Source organism: Barbus barbus (genome assembly GCF_936440315.1).
Source record: "Barbus barbus genome assembly, chromosome: 8".
NCBI classification, from domain to species: Eukaryota; Metazoa; Chordata; class Actinopteri; order Cypriniformes; family Cyprinidae; genus Barbus; species Barbus barbus.
In genome coordinates, this window is record NC_136736.1 from 7,924,149 (window position 1) to 7,949,769 (window position 25,621).

The 25,621-nt window shown below is 38.5% G+C and overlaps 1 protein-coding gene across 1 annotated transcript in view; it reads left to right on the forward strand.

Moving 5' to 3' along the window:
* Positions 1–21,882: 21,882 nt before the first annotated feature.
* Positions 21,883–25,621, forward strand: part of LOC306873775 (zona pellucida sperm-binding protein 3-like) — a gene marked incomplete at both ends in the record, with an annotated part of 44,742 nt that continues 41,003 nt past the window's right edge. The window contains 9 exons of the mRNA XM_079423256.1: positions 21,883–22,419; positions 22,633–22,751; positions 22,835–22,938; positions 23,010–23,187; positions 23,319–23,436; positions 23,521–23,603; positions 23,664–23,755; positions 23,821–23,855; positions 23,961–24,016. Coding sequence (XP_079279382.1) covers positions 21,883–22,419; positions 22,633–22,751; positions 22,835–22,938; positions 23,010–23,187; positions 23,319–23,436; positions 23,521–23,603; positions 23,664–23,755; positions 23,821–23,855; positions 23,961–24,016 — 1,322 coding nt within the window. The remainder of the gene's footprint in view (positions 22,420–22,632; positions 22,752–22,834; positions 22,939–23,009; positions 23,188–23,318; positions 23,437–23,520; positions 23,604–23,663; positions 23,756–23,820; positions 23,856–23,960; positions 24,017–25,621) is intronic.

The following is a 25,621-nucleotide window of genomic DNA, read 5'->3' on the forward strand; positions in this document are numbered from 1 at the left end:
GTGTATATATATATATATATATATATATATATATATATATATATATATATATATATAGGTGCATCTCAAAAAATTAGAATATTGTGAAAAAGTTCTCATTTCCAAGAACCATCTCTTCCTTACCTTTTTATAATCTGAAGAACCTTCTTTCACCACAAAGAACCTTTTGTGAAACAGAAAGGTTCTTCAGATGTTAAAGGTTCTTTATGGAACCATTTAGACAAAAAGCTTCTTCTATGGTATCGTGAAGCACCTTTATTTTTAAGAGTGTAGATCTGTTTTCCTCTCGCGGAAGTGATTTACCTCGCGTGCCAGCATCAGTGGTGCGCTCGTTTATTAATGGCATAGATTTGCCACCATAGATAGGGGTATGATTACTTATGCAATGGAATAATTAAAGCTTTTTATTTTTAATACATTTGCAAAGATGTTAAAAACCTGTGTTTTGCTTTGCCATTATGGTGTATGGAGTGTAGATTGATGTGGGGGAAAAAAACAAACTTTAAAGCACTTTAACATAAGGCAACAACATTACAAAATGTGAAAAAAAATGGAGTATGAAGACTTTTAATAGGCACTATATGTGTGTGTGTGTGTGTGTGTGTGTGTGTGTGTGTGTTGTTGTTGTTTTTTAAAGCAATGAAGACAGATTAACTGTCAATCACGTTGATAAATTAGAATATCTTCTTAATATATGCTAACAGGCAAAAATAAAGACATTTGACCTTGAAAAAAGTAAATAGAAAGCTTTGACTTCTGTATTTTGCTTAAGATTAACCTCTCATGCTGGTACAAAAATGTTATACAGTATAGGCCTCATCACAGGACCTGACACAGTATAGTTGCCCCTCTGCATGCATGACATCTCCTACTGCAAACTCATGCTTCACGCTTGATTGCAATTATCTTCTGCTTTACACCTCTGTGCCAATGGCTGAGTCGCAGTCAGATAATTGCACACTTGTAAATGTCATGACTCATCATAAATACATAGCAATTTGATTACTGCAGTAAATTGCAATGGTAAGGAGTGATACAATGCTTTTACAAGCAAAATGTAATGTTACCAAATGAAATGATGTGCAGTTGGAAAAACACTTGAGTAAGTTTAAAAATGATTGAATTAGATTTGTTCTGAGAATATTAACAATACAATATATTAGGCATATAGAAAAATATCAGGTCCCACTTAATTAACTACTATGTACTTACATTTAAAGTAATAATTTGATACAATGCACTCACATACATGTTTTTACATTGTACTTATATATAAAAAATACCTATATTTAATTACATCTGGAATTAATTTCTGTAGTTACATTTATAATTGGCCCATCCCTTATACCTTAAGTAACCTACCCAAAACACCAAACCTGTTTCCAACCACACCCATATCCCACCGCAATAGCAGCAAAAGTGTTATGCAATACAATATGTCCACAATAAGTACATTGTACTTACTTCTTGATGTAAGTACATAATAGTTAAGGCCACCTAATATAAAGTGTGACCAAATATCATGTCTATGCATATGCATTGAATAGGTCTCTTATGCCTCGTTTCCACTGAGCGGTATGGTACAGTACAGTTCAGTACAGTACGATTTGGTATGGGTAACCCTGATGAGGCTTGCGTTTCCACTACCAACAGTACCCTTTACTTGATAGGCGTGGTGTATGCCGGAAAGTAGCGATCGACAATAAAGCGCGACAATAAGCACAACTCTGCCTCTTTTATGTCAGTTTTAATGAACAATAATAGTCATTATAAATGTATAAGTACAAAGTATAAGAGGCTTATTATATACAGTGCCCTCCAAAAGTATTGGAGTAGTAACTATATATTAACATTAACTTAACATATATTAAAGTGAAAAAGACTTAATATTTAGTTGTAAATCCTTTGCTTTCAATAACTGCATCAAGACTGTGACCCATTGACATCACCAAACTTTTGCATTCTTCTTTTGTGATGCTTTTCCAGGTTTTCACCGCAGCCTCTTTCAGTTTTGGGGGGTTACTCCCTTCAGTCTTTTCTTTAGCAGGTAAAATGCATACTCTACAGGGTTTAGGTGTGGAGATTGACTTGGCCAGTCTAAAACCTTCCACTTCTTGCCCCTGATTAACTCCTTTGTTGTTTTGGCACTATGTTTTGGGTCATTATCTTGCTGCATGATGAAGGATCTCCCAATCAGTTTGGTTGCATCTTTCTGTAAATTTTCAGACAAAATATTTCTGTAGACTTCTGAGTTAATTTTGCTGCTACCATCATATGTTACATCATTAATGTAAGGCAAATTGCCAGGCAAAGACTGTACCATCTGCGACAGCTGAGGAAATTCAGGGTCTCACCAGCAATCCTGAAAACTTTCTATTCAGGGACCATAGAAAGTGTATTGACTCAGTGCATCGCAGTGTGGTATGGAAACAGCTCCAATCAGGACTGCAAAGCACTACAGAGAGTTGTGCGCTTAGCTGAGCGCATCTCAGGGTCTGCTCTCCCCTCTCTGCAGGACATCTACCTCAAACGCTGCAAAAATAGAGCTGTTAAAATCTTCAAGGACTCAAATCACCCTGGTAACCAGCTATTCACTTTGCTTCCATCTGGTAAGCGCTTCCGTAGCCCGATGGCAAAAACTGAGAGACTTAGGAGTAGCTTCTTCCCCCAGGCCATCAGGCTCCTAAACTCTAACTCTGTGTCATAACATCACTTGACTCCATGTAAATATCACTATATCAATAAGCTATTCATAATTTTTCTCTACCTCATATTGCTGCTATTTATATACCCTGTACAACTTTTTTGCACATTATTTTTGCACATTCCTCTTAGTACTATTTAAGTCAACAACATACTGACCTGCACATTTATATTTATATTTTTTATCTTATCTTTTATTTTATTTTATTCTTTTATTTTATTTTTTCTACTTTTCTTCTCTTAATATTTGTATACTTTATAATTGCACTGTCCTTGGAGCGGACCTGATTCACTGCTGGTTATACTCTGTATAATCGTGTATGTGACAAATAAAACTCTTGAATCTTGAATCTTGAATCTAATGAAGATTAATGAGCCTGTCCCAGAAGAAGCGATGAAAGCCCAAGCCATTACATTACTTGTGTAATATGTATTATAATGTACACCTGTGTACACCGTGTTTCAGATGAGCTTGTATGTTTGGGATCATGAGCAGATCCTTTCTTTCTCCAAACTTTAGCCTTTCCATCACTTTGGTCCATAAAATCAGTCTTTAAAACCTTGTCCCAGAATCTTTGAGGCTCGTCTCCTATTCTTCTTGCTAATGAGTGGTTTGCATCTTCTGGTGTAGCCTCTGTACTTTTGTTCATGAAGTCTTCTGCGAACAGTAGATTGTGATACCTTCACTGTTGCCCTCTGGAGGTTGTTGCTGATGTCACTAACAGTTGTTTTAGGGTCTTTCTTTACAGCTGTCACAATGTTTATGTCATCAACTGCAGATGTTTTCCTTGATCTACCCGTTTGAGGTGTGTTACTTGGTTTCTTTCTTCCTCAGGAGATTCCAAATAGTTGTACTTGCTATTGCCAGTGTTTGTGCAATGGTTTTATTGATTTTTCATCTTCTCTCAGCTTCACAATTGCTCGTTTTTCACCCATAGACACCTCTCTGGTTTTCATGTTGGTTACACATCTAACTATAAATGCAGTCTGCACAGATCTGAAACTGAGCGCAGACATTCAGTGCTATTTATTGTTTGAATAATCAATTCATAGGACACACCAGGGCAACAAAACACACCTGTCAGTCACATGTTCCAACAGAGTGGGGGAACTATGACATCACTTTGTAGGTGGATCAGCTGTTAGCATGAAAGTGGTTACCTCAACAAAAAACCAATAGGATTTTTCCATAGGCTTTTGGATAATCGCAAAAAATAAGCTCTGTGTTCAATCATAGTTTATGAAACTTCCACGTTTTGTCCATCAAGATACTCACAAAATAATATAACTTTGACGAATTTTGAAGCCTAAATAAAAGTGCCAGAACTAAAAAGCTAAACTTAGGCTATAAACAAACAACTGCACCACGGTCGCTCGCCTTCAACGTCATGACTACCGCGCTTCCGACAACTTTTTCAAACTTATTTTTAACATTCATTTTCTCTGTATATTAATTTTAATCCACAATACATGAACCTTTTCATATAAACTGGAATAAATACAAAACTAGCCAAACTAAAATTGAAATGAGACATTAGTAATAAATGGTATAGTGAATAAATGAAATACTAAAAGACATTTGAAACCACGTTCTGTACATTTCGAAATAAGGTGCAATAAAAGTCAATAAATCCTTGATTAATATAAATATTTTAATTAAAAACGTATTCCCACGTACTATTCAATAACATTCTAGTGCACTTAATCTATTAAATAACAGCAGAGTGATCGAGTTTTTGGATATGGTAAGATTACATTTATTTTAGTGAACAAACTACCACATTTCAGCTCTCATTTTGTTAGGGTGCTTACATAAAATGTTATTTTATCATTGCTTGTAGGAAATCCTCAATCTATATGCTTTCTAACAGCTTCATGTGGCCATAAACATTTCATTTTAACATGGCTTTAAGCACTATGCATCACTAAAGTTTCACTTTCACCACTTAAAGCCGGTGAAATTTGGTGTTTACATGTAATAATCGTAATATGAGTTTACCTTATGGTACGAACTCAGAGTCTCCGCATCAGTAGGAAAGCGATATAACGATCTTCCCTCCAAAGACATGTGTCGCATGTGTCGCAAAAAAGCAAAAAACAATTAATTGAATTACAAATTTGGAAAATGGAAAATACTGTAAATTGGTCAATTGTTTAGCGTGATGTATGGTAGCTTTCATTGGCCAAGGCCCGTCCATGAGGCCGTTTGACTGACATGTCAAACAACCATTCACAGTTCGTTTCGTTCAGCGTCACGTTTGGGGCGTGGAAATGTCGCCACAATAACAGACCGGTGTGTAAAACACTCGGATGTATTTTAAAGATTCTATGCTGTGAACTTTAAATATTTCACATACTTTTGAAAATACAACGTTTATTTGACGCCGATAAGCATTTGTCGTCACAGTTGTAAACACGACTGCTTTCTTCTTTCGTGAGAGGGTTTGGCACCAAGACATCTTTGTTTCCAGGCGGAACGTTAAAAAATGCGACACACACGTGTCCTGGAAATCCTGTATAATTCAACCAATCCGACGACTACTTCGACACTCCTGAAGTGTTTCCAGATAAGTGTGTCATATGCATCAGACGTTTAGCCAACGGTCTGTGGGCGTGACGTCTGAGGCTGAGACTATATTGTGAGTGCTTGTATCTTGTTTGACGAATCCTACGAGTTGCCAGAAAATACTTTTTTTCTGTTTTCTCGCCCAACAAAAACCTCGCTTTTCACCTCAGGCTGAATGGACATGGATGATGTTTCACATATTAATTTTATACATACTGTATAGTATAATGATAGCATAAATGTGGATTTAATGATAGCATAAATATGGTTATGTTATGTAACAAAATAACTGAGAAAAAATAGAGTTTGGAATAATTAAGTTACGTAAACATAATTATTATTATTTTTTTTTAAAGAAGTCTCTTGTGCTCACCAAGGCTTCATTTATATATATATATATATATATATATATATATATATATATATATATATATATATATATATATAAAACAAAAAAACTGTTATATTTCAGCATTGATAATGATAAGAAGCATTGTTAAATACAGAGCACCAGTAATAATTTAATCATTTATTTCAGGAAAAAAATATTGTTGAGCACATTTTCCTTTTGTGACACCATTCACCGATAGCATTTTGTTACAGTGGGGTAAGTTGTCACAGCTGGTAATTAACATTATATTATAGGATTTCCAGTAACAAACAGTATAACAATTATAAAACAAACAAAAACAATTTGTTATTATTATTTTTTTATTTTTTATACCCGAAGCAGTTACATATGGTTTTTAGCCTTCCGTGTTACTTGACTTCTGTAAATCCCATTGTGTGCTTAAATACAGATCCCCAGGGTAAATGAGATACACACTCACTAATGCCTTAAAGCTCTACAGAGATTAGCCTCATGCTATCATTGTAGCACTGATGGATTGTGAATGCAGGAAGAAGTAAGATGATCTTTCTTCAAGCACGAAGGTGCAGTTCTCCCAGGCGCTGAATCAGCAAGAGCAGATTGGATTATGTCCTGTCACCCAACACTGTCCCCACGGGCCAGTGCTGTAGATCAGCGATACTCTCCACCTGTGGCCCATTGGAAAACAGGATAAGCGCTCAGAGATTTTCATACACTCATGGTCACCCATGAAGGCTGTTTACTGTGCAGTTCCCAATCCATGTCGTTGCTCTACATGCCAGAGCTTGACTGAAGTCTTTTTTGGCAGGTCAGTTGACTCAGCAGCCATATTGGTATGTTCCTCCTCTTATAATGTTTGATGTTGGCATTTCCTGCTCTCATTCTTTTAAACTGCTGAGAAGTGCAGCTTTGAGCAAAACTGGCGGTTGTAACTTCCTATCTGGTGCCTTCTTGTGTCAAGCAAGAAACTATAAACTTAAGTTGTTAAACAGAAGTGCGTCTTCAAGATAAACATTTTTGAACAATGTTTTTCAAAGTAGTTGTTAATTAGACATTGGAAGTATTTAGAATATGGTCATGCAGAATATGTGCTTTATAAGTACTGATAAACAGCCAATATGTTATTAATAGGCATGCTAATAAGAAACTAGTTAATAGTGAGAACTGGTCCCTATACTGAGTGTTACCATTATATAAATTACACACCCCTGCATCTTAGAAAAAAATAAATAATAATCTACTGATTTGCAAAGAAAGGCTTCATATTACTTAATTTGATGATGCTGAGTTCAAAAAATTTATAAAAACTTTAATTCACAGTTTTTTTTTCTTTTCGCAAAGTAAGAATGAACATTTTTCAAATGACGTATATGTAAGAGCTTTAATGCACTTATCAAAATAACAAAAGCAGCTGCATGTCAAAAGTGTTTTATTTAGAAATATTTACATACATATTTAGCAGAAAACATCTGGGTGTTTTCCTTCTTTATTGTTCTTCTGTCACTGGTTATAATTCTAACCTAGAAACCAGGATTAGACATAATAATAATGCCTTCAGAATCATTCATGTGAAAATCAGCTGAGAATTTATGAAATAGTTGTAATCTGGCTCAGAGGAACATGGGAGTCATGTCTTTGTGACAGTTTTTTCTGATAGTTAAAAGATAAAACAAGACTTCTACTTATAAATGGTTGTCAAAAGCAGAAATGCTACAAAATGCACATTATATTTTGTGGAAAAGTGTGATGTGCTAGAACAAAACTAGCAAAATTATTAATAAACAAGTATTGGATTTCATCAAATATAATGCAGTGGTGTTATTTCATTATATAATGCTGTACTGTCACTTTGAGGTTTTTGTATCATTTTTACAATGGAAACAAGAAACCATGAACCAACGTTTTTGAGTGCAGGTGCTGGAAAATATGCCATGTCTCACCTGACTGAACACTGAATATTATGTGCAGTCTTCATTGATGTGTCTCCTCTCATGACAGCGTGACAGGAGCCGCCAGACTCATCCAATTTGCATAATCCTAATGAATCTAAGCGAACCTTGTCCTCAAATGCATTTTAAATAGACAACTTTTGTCTTTTTCTCTTTTTTTCTGAAAGATTGAACAGCAACCACAGTCTGTCCAGATGTCTGCTTTAGTGGGAATTTCAATGACATGAGCCTGATTAAACATCTGATAGTCCCTTTGATTGCCCTGACAAAACTTCCTGAAAGAGCCTCATGTTCAAGGAGATGAGATCTGGCCATGTTAGATAAACGCATTACTGCGAAAATCTCTTATCTTCAAACTGTCATTGCCATATAAATGCTTTTATGAGGGATTTTATGTCTTGATGATGCTCAAAGCGAGGTCAGATGCCCATCTGATTCATGAGAGCTTGCAGGTAGCATTGATAGATGATAAAATAGAGTAGTTTATCCGAAATGAAAATTATGTCAGCATTTAATCATGCTAATATTGTTTCAAACCTTCATGACTTCAAAAAAATCTAAAACAATGCACTGGTCACTATTTTCCCAGTTACCATGAATAGAGACTGAAGATTTAAACTTCAAAAAAGGATGCAAGCACAACAAGTGTGGTCAATATGATATTTTAAGTCTCCTGATGCCATACAGTAGCTTTGTGTGAAAAACTGGCCAATATTTAAGTTGTAATTTTGCTGAAGGTAATGTCCTGTTTGTAAAGGAATTGAAACTTAGATCTAACTCAGAATATAGTTATTAATCATGGAAGAATAAATGTCATCCTTGTTTGAAAACATGCATTGGTGAATAAATGATGAAAGAATTTTAATTTTTGTCATGTAATGAACTTTCAACGGTATTCCTTTCACATGCAAACAAAGAAGAAATGAGAAAAATCACAAAATAATCATAACATTTCCAGACATTATATGCTGTTTACTGCTTTTGTATTTGTCATTTTCTTTTTTGCATTTTGCTTTCATTCTCTGAACCGTTCTTTTGTTGCATTCAAGTGCATTTGCAGTGAGAGCACAGAGAGGACACATGCCGCTCTGCATTGATTGATGTTGTAGTTGCAGACAATGTCCAGCCAACCAGAAATGTCTAGAGAACTTCAAGCACTTTCCTTTATCAGAATCTATATTATTCTCTGTTCTTTTGAACTTCAGCAGTTCAATCCAGCAGTGAATAATTTCTCTAAACTTCTCTAAGCAAAGTTTTCTCTGTATCATGTACTATTTAAAGGTGCCATAGAATGCATTGATACAATATGTTAAATTGTTCTCCGATATCAGAAGGTATGTGACTTAGGTAAGGGCAAAAATTCTCCTTTATCATCTTTAACAAACGGAGGCACATTGAAAATTGTCACCTTTGTAGCTGGGGCATGCAGCGGTGTAATGGGCAGAAAACTTTCTTTCACCCAAACAATTAATCAATTAATCGATTAACCAATTGCTCATTTTTTAGGAAAACCACAACCGCTTTATTCATGTGAGACGCAGAAATAATATTTTCGTGGCCTACCTCTTCTCCTGTTGCTAACAGCACCTCTTCAATCGTAGTACCTGCCTCCAGAACGCACCTGAAACCATTCCTAAGCGAGAGAGATGGCTCTTCCCCCACAGGGGTGGACACCATCCTACCTCACTAAAATGCTGCGTGAATTAACCAATGTGTCAAAGAAAAACAAGGAAAAAATAAGAAAAAAAAATTAAAGAAAATAAATCATAAAAAAGAGAACAAAAACAGAAAAAAAAGAAACAGTTTTATAACAAAGTTTTTCAGAACTTCACGCTCCCACGCGTGCCTCTCACACGTCACCCCGCTCCCAGCATGCACCAGAGAGAGTTGAATACTGCAATAAAAGATCTGACAGATAAGGCGCGCAGGGCCTTTTACAGTATAAGAAGACCCCTGTTCAAATTCAACCTACCCATTAAACTGTGGCTGAAAATCTTTGATAGCATCATCAAACCCATTCTTATGGCTCTCTGTATTCTTTTAATCTGTTATTTTTTTTTTTTCTTTTCTTTTTTTTTTTCTTCTCGTTTCATGGTGATAAGTTGGACATGTCTGTGTGTTTTTTTCACCTATTTATTAATCTGTATGTTTGTATAATATACTTATTGCTTTGGCAACATTGTGATATGTTACACAGTCATGCCAATAAAGCTCATTTGAATTAAATTGACTTGAGAGAGAAAGAGAGAGAGAGAGTAGAGTGTAATGGCAGGATTTATACATCAGCTAACCACAACCTGTTAAGAACCATCAGAGAATCACATCACCTTAATTAAAAGGGGTCGAAGCCTAGAAGCGCATCTAAATAGTTAACAAGCGGTTACTTGCATCGGTTTTGTTGGTGCTGAGTAAAGTGTCCTGGTGCATGTATAATGCATAGATTCTTGATGCATTCCTTTGGGAGTGAAAGCTTCGTCATTCCAGTCATGGGTTGATTGGTCCGAAGTGAATCGACAAAGTTACTGGACTTAAAACTGCCAGAAGCTCGGACTCCCCCTGAAAGGGGAGTCGTGAGATTTCCAAGGTGATATGTATGTCTCCAGGGCACCAAAAGTAAAGAGAAGACATCACCTTTTGTGTGTGGGAGAAGTTATATCTGGTTTCCCTGTAACACACATTTTGGTTAGTTTGACCAATAACAAGGCACATAGTTTCAGCGGGAAAGTGTTTCTTTGTCCTACTTGACACCTCATTTACATGTTTTATGACTTGTCTGGAGAATCGGTGCAATGTTTCCCACAGTACAGTAAAAAATAGTATGATGCATTTCACAATCACATAGTATACATCATTGTTTAAGGAATAAAGAGTAGATCATTTTGATATAAAGAAAGAGACATCTAAAATATATTAAACCAGAGATACATTCATACACCTGAATATGAGTATTTAGAGCTTACTAATACGAATAACGAGTGGTCACTAGGCTAATATTATAAGGAAACATATAAACAACACGTGCCTATACCAGATACATTTCTAACTGATTAATTATGGTCTAAATAAAGAAAATGTGTGTGTGTTATGTGTCTTGTAATCGTGGGGGTAGTCCACTGGTCAGCCAGGCTTGGTACTGAGGGTCATTTAGTTCTCTTTGGAATGTGTTTGAAGTCCGATGGAGAGAACAGAGAGTCGATCTGTTTAGCATCTCTTTGACAGTGGGGGGGAGGGTCAACCATTGGCAATTTAGCACCCATATAAAGGTAGAATGTGGAGCCAGGTCTGTGAATTATATGCAAATGTCAAAAGGCCAAAAGGGGTCTCTTAAGACATAAAGTCCCAATGACCATCAAGGATCATAAGCAGATGTTACAGCTTTGTTGTAATGTTTTTATTTTTTTGTTTTTATGTTGTTTTGTTGTTGCTTTGCATTTTTTGTGTTTTTGTTGCTTTGTGTATTATTTTTTGTTTTCTTTTTTGTGCTATTTTGTTGCTTTGTTTTTCTTGTGTTGTGTTTTGTTTTTTTATTGTGAGATAATTTTTAAGTATATCCTCATTTTAAGTATATCCTCATAAAGAGGATGTCTAATGATATTTCATGCATTCTGACTTATTTATAATTAATGCCAAATAGTTGGATTCCCATGCTAAACGATGTCATAAAGGGTGAAATTCATTGTATGAGTACTTCTCCCGGAAGAGTGCGTGCACACATCAACCAGAGCAAGAACAAGAGCTCACCCCATCAAAGTGCTTTATTCAGGTTATGGAAGTCGTCAGAATCTGATTCTGGATTGAATATATATGGCTGGATCTGATTTCTAGCCATAGTTAATCTAAGTCAATAAAGATTTTGTTCTTGTTTTATTTACATCGATGTCACAGCTTGCAGACGATCGCTGCACAAAAGCTTTAGCCCCACCCATGGCACACTGATAAAAATATAGTGTTCAGCGTCAGTTCAGGCAGGCCGCGTAGTCAAGCTCAGCTATCAGCTGATACCCATCTAGACCTACAGCTGATCTGATTCCTAAGCACTCAATTGGTCCCTATCAAACAGGGCGCCGTATTTAAAGTCATTCTTCAGTGTGCCTGCTTGGCTGCTTCCTCTGCATTGCTTGCAAGAGCGCAGCTTCTGGCAATAAAGATGCGATTTTTCGTATATTTTGCTGTACTCACCCAACTGCTGACCATGTCTACTGCCGCAAATGATGAAGACCAATGGCAAGTCGAATCCATCGAAGAAACACAGCATCAAATCAAGCAAGCAGAGGAAGCCATTCAAGACGAAAGCAACGCCTCTGTCCGTCGAAGCTCTCGTCTGGCAACTAAACCATGTAACGTTAGTCCTCCCAGCATCATTGACTGGCCACTGCCGAAGTTACTGGAAACTTTATATAGACACGATATCCCGGCTCCAACTGGAGCTACGCATAAGGAACTGTTTGCTTTGCTCTGTGAAAAAATGGACGTCCCAGCAGTAGATCTTCCTCCTCCTCCTCCATTCTCCAGCAGGAAACAGGCGCAGAAGAGAAAGAACCTCGACACGGCTTCTACTCCAACCGATGTTGCACCAAAGCGGGCAGGTGTTTCAGCCGTCTCAACCCGAGCAGTCTACTCTTCTTCAGTTCAAAACAACGACCCAGTGTTGTCAGCGTTGTCCAACATTCAGTGTTCGCTCTCCGACATGAACTCCAGAATTCAGGCTCTGGAGTCCGGTTCAACTTCTAGGTCCTCGGCAAACCTTCTCTTCCCCGGCCAGTCTTCCGAGAACTCCTCATCGGCCACGGCACGGCTGCCCGTGTTTACGCAGCAGCAGGATGATGACGTCATCAATTCAGTGACTATACCACGGAGAACGATGGGCAGTGCAGTTCCCGTGTCTACAGGCTCTCCATTCTTTCCGCCAGCGGCTGCGATTTCTCATCAGTTAAGAAGCCAAATCATCGCAGGTAATGATGTCAATCTAGTCAAAATATTGCTGTGCTCAGAAATGAGTGAGAAGCGTGTTGTTGATTGCGGCGATGTTTCTGTCATGCTTAAAGATGGCGATCACCGGCTTTCAAAAATTTTAACACTAGCTGAATTTAACGTGGCATTTGGGGTTTACAGAGATAGATATGTGAAATCTATCCGTCTCGTAGAGCCGAGCTGGACACATATTTAGCAATTATTTCTGACTTGGCTTTGACTTATGGAGGAACTCTCTTCTACGACTATCATAAATCATTCTCTGCAAAAGCTGCTATGTTTATTCAATGTTTTAATCAGAGACTGGACTGGTCAGTAGTCGACTTAACCCTCATAAGCAGACATTTCACTGGTCATCAAGCTCTCTCCTGCTCGATTTGAGGCTCTCATTCTCACACTCTCAATCTATGCCCAAAATCTGTGTCTCCTCCACCTTCTAAGCCTGGCTTTCAAACTGTTGACTCTAAGGTAACACCATTTGCTACTCCATTGTGCTATAATTTTAATGAAAATGTTTGCAAGTTCTATAATTGTAAATATGTTCATGCCTGTAGTTACTGCGGGGACAGCCACCCAAAATCTGTGTGCCCAAGACGAACCCGTTTTTTGAAAAAGGAGAAAAAGAAATAAAGCCATCAACCCCAATCAATGTTCCAAAGCTGGGACAGGCACTGAAAAATCATCCTAACCGCTGCTTCGTCAATTATTTAGTAACGGGACTTATCCAAGGTTTTTTTGCAGGATTATTATGGTTGCCTAATCATTCTTTTTCCTGTTGTAATTTGCTTTCTGCCTGAAATCGTCGATTCTTTGTTGGAAAAGGAAGTTAAGAAAGGATTCATGATCGGGCCTTTTGATAAGTCTCCATTCTCAATTTGTCGGATTAATCCTATAGGGATCGCTACTCGGAAATATTCAGGAAAGAAGCGCTTAATAATTGACTTGTCTGCCCCCCATAATGACGCTGCTCAAAGTATCAACAGTCTTATTCCTCTAGCTCCGTTTTCTCTGTTTTACGCAACTGTTGACGATGCAATTAAATTCATAAAAATAGCAGGTAGGGGTGCATGGCTCGCAAAGGCAGATATTTCAGACGCCTTCAAAGTTATGCCTTTACATCCATCGCAGTGGCATTTATTTGGCGTTAAATGGAGGGAAAAATTATATTTTTCGGTTAGGCTCACTTTCGGCTGTCGCAGTAGTCCAAAAATATTTGATACACTATCAGAGGCACTATGTTGGATTCTCCTTAATAACTGCAAATTACCGCACGTGCTCCATCTTTTAGACGATTTTCTGCTTGTGGACCATAAAAATGCAAAGCCAGATAGATGCATTTCGGCGTTAAAACACACTTTCGCCGATTTAGGTGTTCCCCTTTCGGAGGAAAAAACTCTAGGCCCTCTTAAAGTTATTGAGTTTTTAGGCATTACATTAGATTCTAACTTAATGCAAGCCTCGTTGCCTCTTGAGAAATTAAATCGCATTAGAGAAATCATGAGAAATGCTCAGATGTCAATTTCTTTTTCAAAAAGAGATTTGCTTTCTCTACTAGGCCATCTTAATTTCGCAATGCGTATAATTCCACAAGGCAGATCTTTTATTGCTAGACTCCTCGATCTATCCAAATCAGTTAAAGATCTTAAGGACATAGTTACTTTAGATGCAGGCTGCAGATCAGATCTCAGGTTCTGGTCTTTGCTCCTTGAAAATTGGAATGGCATTTCCTTTTTTCATTATGATGATCTGGAGTCTTCTGCAGCCCTTAAATTGTATACAGATGCTACGCCTTCTGTCGGTTTTGGGGGGGTTTTCAATGGTCATTGGTTTGCTAGTAAATGGCCAAAGGAGCTGCCATCCGTGCCCGATAATAACATGTCCACCGCTCTGTTGGAATTATATCCCATAGTGATAGCTTGTATTCTGTGGGGCAAACAATGGTCTAGAAAACAAATTCTGTTTTTTTGCGACAATGAGGCAACTGTTAATATTATTAACAAAGGTCGCTCATCAGTTCCATTTATTAACAGATTCGTAAGGCGCCTTACTTGGTTATCGGTCATGAATAACTTCATTTTTCGTGCTGCTCATATTCCAGGCTTAAACAATCAAATTGCTGATTCTCTTTCTCGATTTGAATTTCAGAAATTCCACCTCCTGTGTCCAGGTTCAGCGTCAGCCAGCTTGGTGTGCCCTCCTTTCAGCCAAACCGTGATAGATTAGACATGACCCTTAAATCTTATTTACATTCAGCAGCAAAGTACATGCGCAGTGGTCTAGCAACATCGACATTAAAAATGTACGACACTGTTTGGTCTCATTTTAGTTCTTTCTGTACTACCTTCTCTGTAGATATACTTCCTGTCAATGTTTCATATGTTAGTGCTTTTATAGTACACTGTTTTGAGTCCCGAAAAATGCAGCCTTCATCCATCAAAAGTATAATCGCCGGCATCCAATTCCACCTGCGCTGCTTGGATCCATCCACCATCAGCTTGCTCGAAAACCCATCAATTCGTCTCCTGCTTAATGGACTTAAAAAAGAGAAACCAAAAGGCAATGATCATCGTCTCCCTCTCACACTTCCACTTTTAAAAAATGTAATATCACGTCTGCGAGAGGGATGCTTTGGGATTTATTCTGATATGTTGTTAGAATCTGTTTTGCTTACGGCTTTCTATGGCTTTCTCAGAGGTGGCGAGTTTTCAACGCGCACAGATTCCTTTAATCCGTCACATGACCTCACTATATCTGATGTTTCAATATTTTCTCACCACTTCACCCTATTTCTAAAACACTCAAAAACTGATAGAAACAGAGAAGGATCTATTGTTTATGTTTCTGAAACTAACTCTGCTTTTTGTCCTCTGTCATCTATGTTGGCTTATCTGAGGAGTCGTTCTCAAGCTCGTCCGGAGGATCCATTATTTACAACGGAGGAGGGAAAGCCTATGTCTAAACCTTGGTTTGCATCCCGTTTCCGCTTGCTTTGTGAATGCTGCGGGCTTCCCCCAGAGCGTTATTCGGCTCATTCATTGCGCATAGGGGCGGCTACAACTGCAGCTTCCTCTACTCCCGTTTCTACCCTAAAAGCTATGGGAAGATGGTCTTCGACAGCTTATGAACGGTACCTCCGGCCAGATACTCAAGCCATCCTTAAGGCTCAGAAAGCTATGAGTGATGCTTGTAATCTGTAGTTGCAATAAACATTGCTTCAGTTACAAATGGGCTTATTTTTTATTTTTACAACCTTATTAGCTCTAGCTTCATTCCTCTTGCTAGCTTCACGTAGCTCTATTGGCTCATTCTTTTCAACTAAATGAGATTGGCTTTTTGAAACGCTCATTTAATCCTCTGCTGGCTCTTCGATTTAGCAAGAAGAGCCAGGGATGATTGCCGGTATGGTCTGTTTGGGGGGATTTGTTCTTTTTGCTGCTTTCCCAGTAAATGGGAGATGTCCCCAGAAGCTGCTGCTGTTCCCTGACTAGCTTTCATGGAGCTCATGAAAGTGATGGGTAACTCAGAACAGAGCCATACCGCCAAATGTAACTTTAACATAATGCAAATAAAAATTTGGATATTTGACAATGTCTGTTATTTTTGACTCAAGTGGTCCTGACTGAGATATAGCGTTCAGCGTCAGTTCAGGCAGGCCGCGTAGTCAAGCTCAGCTATCAGCTGATACCCATCTAGACCTACAGCTGATCTGATTCCTAAGCACTCAATTGGTCCCTATCAAACAGGGCGCCGTATTTAAAGTCATTCTTCAGTGTGCCTGCTTGGCTGCTTCCTCTGCATTGCTTGCAACCCTCCTCCTCCCCTAGCTCCTCCCTTAACTTCTGTTTAACTTAATCAGTGTCATTCTGTTGTCATTGATGCATGCTCTGTTCTCAATGGGGGGATTTGTTCTTTTTGCTGCTTTCCCAGTAAATGGGAGATGTCCCCAGAAGCTGCTGCTGTTCCCTGACTAGCTTTCATGGAGCTCATGAAAGTGATGGGTAACTCAGAACAGAGCCATACCGCCAAATGTAACTTTAACATAATGCAAATAAAAATTTGGATATTTGACAATGTCTGTTATTTTTGACTCAAGTGGTCCTGACTGAACTAAAGACTCTTGGGAGATATGAAGGATGAAAAATACTCTACTCAAGATTAACATGAGATTGGCAGAAACTGTGTGTTATGTCCGCTTTAACAAATTAATGGATAATTATGGTAACTTGATTTGTTTTCCCCCCACATTAAACCATGGCCCCTCAGTCTGACCTTTGCACTATTTAGGTCTTGGCTCTCTTTAGCCCCTGTTTTGAGCTATGCTCCAGTTTGCTGAGTGTTTCTTAAAGTCCCTGCGATATTGTCACACTCACTCTACTTTCTCCAAGTTTTTGATCTCTGCTGTCAGTCAACAGTATAAAGTGCACTCAATGCACCTAAGTACGCAAGTTGGGATTCAGCCTCAGCATTATTCCTTCAGCTTGCTATTACTTATGTTGCTCTAATAGGACATCCTATGAATGCACTTTCCTCACCTTTCTGCCATAACATTAAATCACACTGGCAGTTCAGTTCCACACGCCTCTGATTCAGTAGAGCGTAATAGCGTGGTGCACCATCTGATTTACTGTCCTTTGATACAGAGTGTCCTGCCAGTTATAATAGGATGCTGCCTTGAGGTGGATGTAATGAAAGTCAGTTCTTTAATGACATCGGATGTACCAGATTTTTGGTATTTTTTGTCTCAGAAGAGTGACAGTGTGCCATGAACCTGAAATTTGGAGAGGAGAACAACTAGTCTGAAAGCAAAAGATCCTTGTGGGTAATTGAATGTTTAGATTTTAATTGGTTTTATATGGCCAGTCTTGGTATTTATTTATTCATTTATTCATTTACTTATTGTAAAGTGTTACTGATTTATTTTAGTATAAGGACATTAATGTGTATAATCACAATTAGAGTTTAGTTTTTCAGACTAATTTTATAAACCCTTGAGCTGTTATTGTTTCTCTGAAACTGAACTTCACCTGTTCAGCTCTCACTAACTGAAGCTGACAGAATGTCAGCACATTTGCATAACAGTAATCACAGAAAAGTGAGAAGGACAGCGAGAGAGATTACACAAACTCACAGCACATCTCAAATTATTTATATAGCCCAGGCTATGCATACAGATGTTTCCATATAACTGAATGATGGAACTGCTGCTCAGCTGAGGTCAGATGCTCATTTTCTGTCACTGCACTCTGGAACCTCCATTAGTTCATTGAGTGACAGGCGTTAGATAAACCTGCTGCAGACCCACAAGGATAATGAATCCTCGGACAACAGGTGCCATTGTCAGAACAGCAGGTGTGAACATCCAGAGGCAGCGGGAATTCCTCATTATTACAGAAAGTGACTCTGTATCACTTCTAGGGTTTTTTGAGCAAATGCTGAAACTTCATAACATAGCACGGAAAATTTTACATTTTTACTGATAATTCTGGGTATAACTTGCTGTTACGTGTATCTGTGTGACAATTATATTCTAAGCCCATAGGTGGTGTTGTGGGGGATTTCCATTCGGCGAGAGTCGTGTGACGTCATCAAGGATTCAGGATAAATAGGCAGCGAGGCGAAAATGGCGGTCTCTCTCTTTTTGTGGCTCCACTTCCCATTGTTCTCACAAGCGTCTCTCTCATCGCCTCTTTGAGGCTATATTTTAGCTTTTCGTTATGCTTAGGTTTAACTTGTAAATTTGTGTTTTGATATGTGATATTCTTTTTACTTATCAGTTGCGGGTATTTATATTATTAGTTCACGTTTTGTTTATTTAGTAAGAACTGAGCGAGGGAAGCAGGTGTCCGGAAGACTCACCTATTCTTACTTTTATTTCGGGAGTCAGGTAAGAGCTTTGTTCTGAGAACAGGTGTAGTTAGGAGTCTGTTTTCTTAGCTTTCCTACCTGTGAGCTGACTATTTTTTCTTTGTTATTATTCATTAGATTATGTTTATAAATATTATTTGAACTGTTGTATATTATTTTCTAAGAGGCGTCTTGAAATTCACATCAGGGGTTGTGATTCTTTTCATATGTTCGGCCTGTGTCCTTTATTTAATTGTTTGAACAAGCCTTAAAATGGTTACGGGCCGTAACACTTGCACTCAGGTGCACACTGTTTGTGTGTGGATATGAAAACTATCTGTAACAACAAGGATGAAAAACTTGAGTTTTCTAAACTATTAATTTTATTGTCAGGATTAGGGACATGTCTTATGTTTGTTTTTGTTCCCATGTGCTCCTTGACCTAGTTTTTCCTCATGTTTGATTATGCCCATATTTGGTTGTTCCTGTTCCTGTTCCCATTGAGTTCCATTTCATTCACCTGTGTTCCCCTAATTATCCTTGTTTAGTTCCGTTACTTTAACCCAGTGTTTCCAGTGTCTAGCGTCCAGTGTTGAATGTCTTCCTGAGTTGTGTTTTCATATTTTGTTATGTGGAGTAATTCCTCGAGCTGTCCAACCGGGTGAGCTGGCACGGCTCTGCACTTGGTGCCTGCTTTCAGTTGGGGCTGGATGACGAGACTATCCTCTGCGATCTCCCCACATGTGATTTTCCCTTGATCAAGTTGGTTAATCTCGTCCTTTATTTAAATGGTTCCGATTTCGAAGTGGAAGAAATAAAGGAGAATTTCCCCTGATCCAGCCCCCTCTGGAACACGCCGTGTCTCCCCAGCACACCCCACGCCAGGAACCCCCACATACCTCACCAATTGCTTTTTAATGATATGTTGCAGACTGGATTGTGCCATTGATAATTGAATTGGAACTCCGTTACAATGACAATAAAGTAAAGTCTAAGTCTATATTTATTAGCTGTGTCCATTAGAATCAAATTTTCGAATAGTTTTTTCCTCCCAATATCATTTTCTTCATAGCTGACTGTGTATTCCTAAACTGTGCGTTTTTTTTAAACAGTTAGCCATGAAGCCTAAATAGTATATATAAAGGGTACAGTGAAGTTAACGTGAGCAAAAAATGTACCCTTAACCCTGCATGAATAAATCAAAACACAAAGGAGATCTCATGACTGTACCATGACTAATGCACAAATATAGATGTGTCAGATGGACCAATGATAAATAATGTATACTGTATTGCAATGCCAAGTGAATGCAGCAGCCTTTTGTAAACTCTGCCTTAGGGGCCCAGGTGTGGTCCAGTTAGCATCAGGGTCAGGATTGCATTAGCTAAACCACAACCACTGAGTTGAATAGGAATGTTGACATGTTACAGGCTCCAGGCCACAACAAATCTTTTGAGATGCATCAACATCCTGAGGACTTAAGGACCTAAATGCAACTTTTGGCAGAGACAGTTTTACTGATTTTAGGGAAAAGGGATAAATTCATAGGGATTTATGAATTTCAGATGTTTTAAGTTTTAAATAAATCACATTTAATGATTTGATAATGCACTTCTAGCTAGAGTGACAAACAGAGGTGGGTAGAGTACCCAAAAACTGTACTCAAGTAAAAGTAAAAGTACTTCTAGAAATATTTACTCAAGTAAAAGTAAAAGTAATAGTCTGAATAGTTACTTGAGTAAGAGTAAAAAAAAGTATCGGACAAAAAAACTACTCAAGTAGTTAGTTACTAGTTACTTTGAATCATATATATACTGAATATAGACTATTTTTATTTAGATATATACAGTAGATTACATTTATGTAATGTGAATGTGTACACACACACACACACACACACACTGCCGTTCAATACATATACATATATATATATATATATATATATATATATATTTTAAATGTAATTTATTTCAGTGATGCAAATCAGAATTTTCATCAGCCTTTACCCCAGTCTTCAGAGTCACATAATCCTTCAGAAATCATGTTGATTTATTATCAGTGCTGCTCTTTTTAGCTTTCTATTAATCAAAGAATACTGAACAAAATGTTACAGGTTCCAAAAAATATTAAGCAGCAAAACTGTTTCCAACACTGGTAATAAATCGATATATTATAATGATTTCTGAAGGATCATATGACTCCGAAAACGAGTAACAGCTGAATTGCATCACTGAATTAAATTACATTTTAAAGTAAATTAATTATGTATTATCCTATAACCTCTGACACTGAAACCTCTGAAAACGCCTCACATGACTGCTCTGAATATAACGAAACAAATGCATATTGACGGATCTTCTGTTCTGCAAAATGTAAACAAATGTAGCCTATATTTTTGCAAGCGTAAATATTGTAAAAATATTAATATTAATTGTGTCTAGAACAGGCCGCGCGCCACTGCGCAGGGCTAACGCGGGTGTTCATTTCATACTCTGTGACAGCTTATTTAATGTATAAATTATACATTGTATTTAATGTAAGGTACATGTACAACAAACTGGTAATGCCATAGTGGTATCGTGGCCTATACCTGTGGAACAGTAGACAGCACACGCGGTGTTCATCTAATAAAAGATCTTCATATAGCTCTAGCAAACAGGCCTTTGCAGATTTGCTTTAAACTGACTGTAGATCCAAAGCCATGTCTTCAGCGCTCTTGATGTTCTTAAACTCTCTGTTATCTGAGTGAGAACCACGTCAGAGACTCAGCGCGTGTGGCAGGGAACTGAACGAATCATTCAAACTGATTCGCGAACCGATTCACTGGTTTGCCAACTGGTTTGATAAAGCCTTTAAACAGAATCGACTCAAAATAATGAATCATTCGCGAATGGGCATCATTCATTGCCCAGAGAAAAGTAGACGGCGCGTTTGGAATAAACCGAAGCATTTTTAACTTGCATTGCATTAAGATACAGTAACGAGAGGAGAGTCGCCCACAGAGACGAAGTAAAAGTACAGTTTTTTCTCTAAAAATATACTTGAGTAAGAGTAAAAGTACCCATTTTAAAATATACTCTAAAAGTATTAGTTACCCAAAAAATGTACTCAAGTAAATGTAACTCGTTACTACCCACCTCTGTCCATTGGTGAGCAAGTGATGTAATGCTAAATTTTTCCAGAGCTGTTCTTATAATAAACTAAAACTCTTAAAAAGAGAAAAAATCTCTATTATTTGTGTGATCTTGTGAACATTGTGAATGAGTGTAGATGAAACCCTCAGATCCATATCAAGCTTTCTATTGGCTAATGACTCTAGAATGTTCTCATTTGCTAATGCATAAACTCTACAGGTCCAGAGGAGAATCAAAGGCAAGCAATTAAGCTAAAAGGGGAGGAGCCACCTAAATTCAAAGCTGTACTTAATGGCAAAGACAAGCATTAGTGGGTATTGTGGTATCGTTTCAATGCTTGTCAGGATGGGTCTTTTCCATGGTGTGTTAGTGCTGGTTGTGATCGTGGCATTTGATCTGAAGAATGCATGGGGAAGTTTGAGATACAATCAAAGTCCAAGCAGCACGAAGCCACAATCTGATCAAGTTTCCAGAGGTCCTGCTCTTTCTTCTCAAGGGTTCTGGAACCCTTTGCAAAAGGCTTCTCAGTTTCAGGATCTTGACTCCAGAGGATTTGCACAAGAGCCTCTTGGTCTTCAGGAGAAGCAGGTGTTGCAGGGTCCAGTCAAGCCTTTGGACTGGAGGTTTCCCATTGTTCCAGAGGTGCAGAGCGAGGTGGCGGTGGACTTCCAGTTGAGGCAACCTGTGACTCCCAGTAGTGTAGCTATTCAATGCGGTGAGAATCGGGTTCATGTGGAGGTACAGCAGGACTTGTTTAGCAATGGTCAGCTGATCCAGCCATCTGGTCTGACTTTGGGAGGATGTCCTGTTGTCGGTTGGATCCCTGGCTCCAGGGTGCTCTATTTTGAGTATGAACTGCAGGACTGCAACAGTGTGTTAATGGTAAATCTTACTATATTATGCCGCGCACTACTAAAACAAAGGTTCTTTGGTATCAATGGTTCCCTGAACCTCTAACATCCATGGGACAGTTCCGTTCTTTAGTGGAACTGTTCACTCAGGTGAAACAAGTGATTTTATGGTGCGACTTGCTAAGACACCTTTTGGAAATATATCTTTGAGAATCCTCTTGGTAATGCATTCAGTCTCTTACAGATGACCGAGGATGAGCTTGTCTACACCTTTGCTCTTACCTACACACCTGAGGCACTCGCTGGCACTCCGATTACTCGTGCAGATGGTGCAGTTGTTGGTGTCCAATGCCACTACCAAAGGTAAGTGACCTTTTGTGACGTGTGGCCTTGCTGCTTGTGGTGTAACTGGAAGACCATTTGTTTGGTTCCTCCTTGAACTGCAGGTTTCATACTGTGAGCGGTAATGCCTTGAGGCCAACTTGGGTCCCTTATGCTTCAACAGAGGTTGGCGAGGAAGTCTTGCTGTTCTCCCTAAAGCTCATGATGGGTTGGTGCAGTTTCTTTAGACCTTCTGCCTTCTGAATGAGGCTGTGCCTAAACTGTTCTTCCTCCTCGCAGATGACTGGTCCTATGAGAGGCCCTCACACACTTATTTCCTGGGTGACATTATTAATATTGAGGCGTCTGTGAAGGTGTACAACCACGTCCCACTGCGTGTGTTTGTGGACCACTGTGTGGCCACTCAAGAACCTGATGTGACCACCCTTCCGAGATATTCCTTCATTGAGAATCATGGGTGTGTTCATGTCACCAGATGCTAACCAAATCGCCAGTTGATTGAGCTTGCTCCTTGTAACCACTTTGTCACTGAGAATTAGGGTAAGGTAGATGCTGCAGTTGACATTGAGGGTTATTTTTAATCATCAGGTGCCTTGTGGATGCTAAGGTCACGACTTCCAGCTCTCGTTTCATGCCTCAAACCCAGAAAGACAAGATCCAGTTCCAGCTGGAGGCCTTCATGTTCCAGGAGCCATCCAGTCCTTCTGTATGTACTGAGTGTTGCATGAATTTGCTTTACTCTTCCGTCTGCTCTGGGTTTGTGATCTCTTACCTGTGGTGTCTCTTGCAGATCTACATAACGTGTATTCTGAAGGCCACTCTTGCTTCTGCACCCAGTGATGCTCTCCACAAATCCTGTTCCTTTGCCAATGGGTATGTTCATGCTGCTTAAGAACAAGTTGAAGGTGCCGTGTCTGATTTTTCTCGTTGCAGGTGGTTTGGTGCTGATGGGAGTCACCAGGCTTGTGGTTGCTGTGACTCAACATGTGGTCCTGATGGTGGAATTCCTGCTGCTCCTTTTGGAGGTAGGCTGCTGATTTTAAGCTTATTTGACACTCAAGTGCTCCCTTTAACTGTCTGCTTTTTCTAGGTGTTCAGTGGGAAGGGAAGGCATCACTCAGTCCTGTAATGGTTCAAGAGCGACCGAAGACTTTAGCTGGTTTTCAATAAATGGGGTGGAAAAACTGTTTCTGGTTTTGTGTTCTCAATTTTGATTTGAGTGTGCTGTAGGAAACGGGTAGTCCTACTGTACCTATTCTCTTTCCAGAAGGAAAGGTTCCTCCTTGGTAGGAAAATAACCTTTTAAAGACTGCCCTCCTGTGAACTGTTTAATAGAAGTGGCGGGCTATTTGTAGTCGTTGTTTTTAATTCAGGTAATTGCAGGAGTCTCAAATTTCAGTTTAATATTTGGTGTGCCGACCCTGTGCTGGGGTTTGTGCAGTAGACTAGTCATTCTTAACTAGTTGAATACTTAACTGAAGTTGAACCTTGAATTGTCTGGAGTCCAGATGAGTGACCTCCAGAGGTGGGTAGAGTACCCAAAAACTGTACTCAAGTAAAAGTTATAGTCTGAATGGTTACTTGAGTAAGAGTAAAAAAGTATCGGCTAAAAAAAAAAAAAAAAACCTACTCCAGTAGGTAGTTACTTTGGCTCATATAGGAACTGAATATAGTCTATTTTTATATAGATTACATTTATGTTATATGTACACACACACTGCTGTTCAAAATATATATATTTTAATTTATTTCAGTGATGCAAATAAATTTTCATCAGCCTTTACCCCAGTCTTCAGAGTCACATAATCCTTCAGAAATCATGTTGATTTATTATTATCAGTGCTGCTCTTTTTAGCTTTCTATTCAAAGAATACTGAACAAAATGTTACAGGTTCCAAAAAATATTAAGCAGCAAGACTGGTAATAAATCGATATATTATAATGATTTCTGAAGGATCATATGACTCCGAAAACTGGAGTAACAGCTGATGACAATTCTGATTTGTATCACTGGATTAAATTATATTTTAAAGTAAATTATGTATTATCCTATAACCTCTGACACTGAAACCTCTGAAAACGCCTCACATGACTGCTCTGAACATAACGAAACAAATGCATATTGACGGATCTTCTGTTCTGCAAAATGTAAAGAAATGTAGCCTATATTTTTGCAAGCGTAAAAATATTAATCTTGTGTCTAGAACAGGCCGCGTGCCGCTGCGCAGAGCTAACGCAGGTTCCACGGGTGTTCATTTCATACTCTGTGACAGCTTATTTAATGTATAAATTATACATTGTATTTAATGTAAGGTACATGTACAACAAACTGGTAATGCTATAGTGGTATCGTGGCCTATACCTGTGGAACAGTAGACAGCACACGCGGTGTTCATCTAATAAAAGATCTTCATATAGATCTAGCAAACAAGCCTTTGCAGATTTGCTTTAAACTGACTGTAGATCCAAAGCCACGTCTTCAGCGCTCTTGATGTTCTTAAACTCTCTGTTATCTGAGTGAGAACTGCTTCAGAGACTCAGCGCGTGCGGCAGGGAACTGAACGAATCATTCAAACTGATTCGCGAACCGATTCACTGGTTTGCCAACTGGTTTGATAAAGCCTTTAAACAGAATCGACTCAAAAGAATGAATCATTCGCGAATGGGCATCGTTCATTGCCCAGAGAAAAGTAGACGGCGCGTTTGGAATAAACCGAAGCATTTTTAACTTGTTGCATTAAGATACAGTAACGAGAGGAGAGTCGCCCACAGTAACGAAGTAAAAGTACAGTTTTTTTCTCTAAAAATATACTTGAGTAAGAGTAAAAGTACCCATTTTAAAATATACTCTAAAAGTATTAGTTACCCCAAAAAATTTACTCAAGTAAATG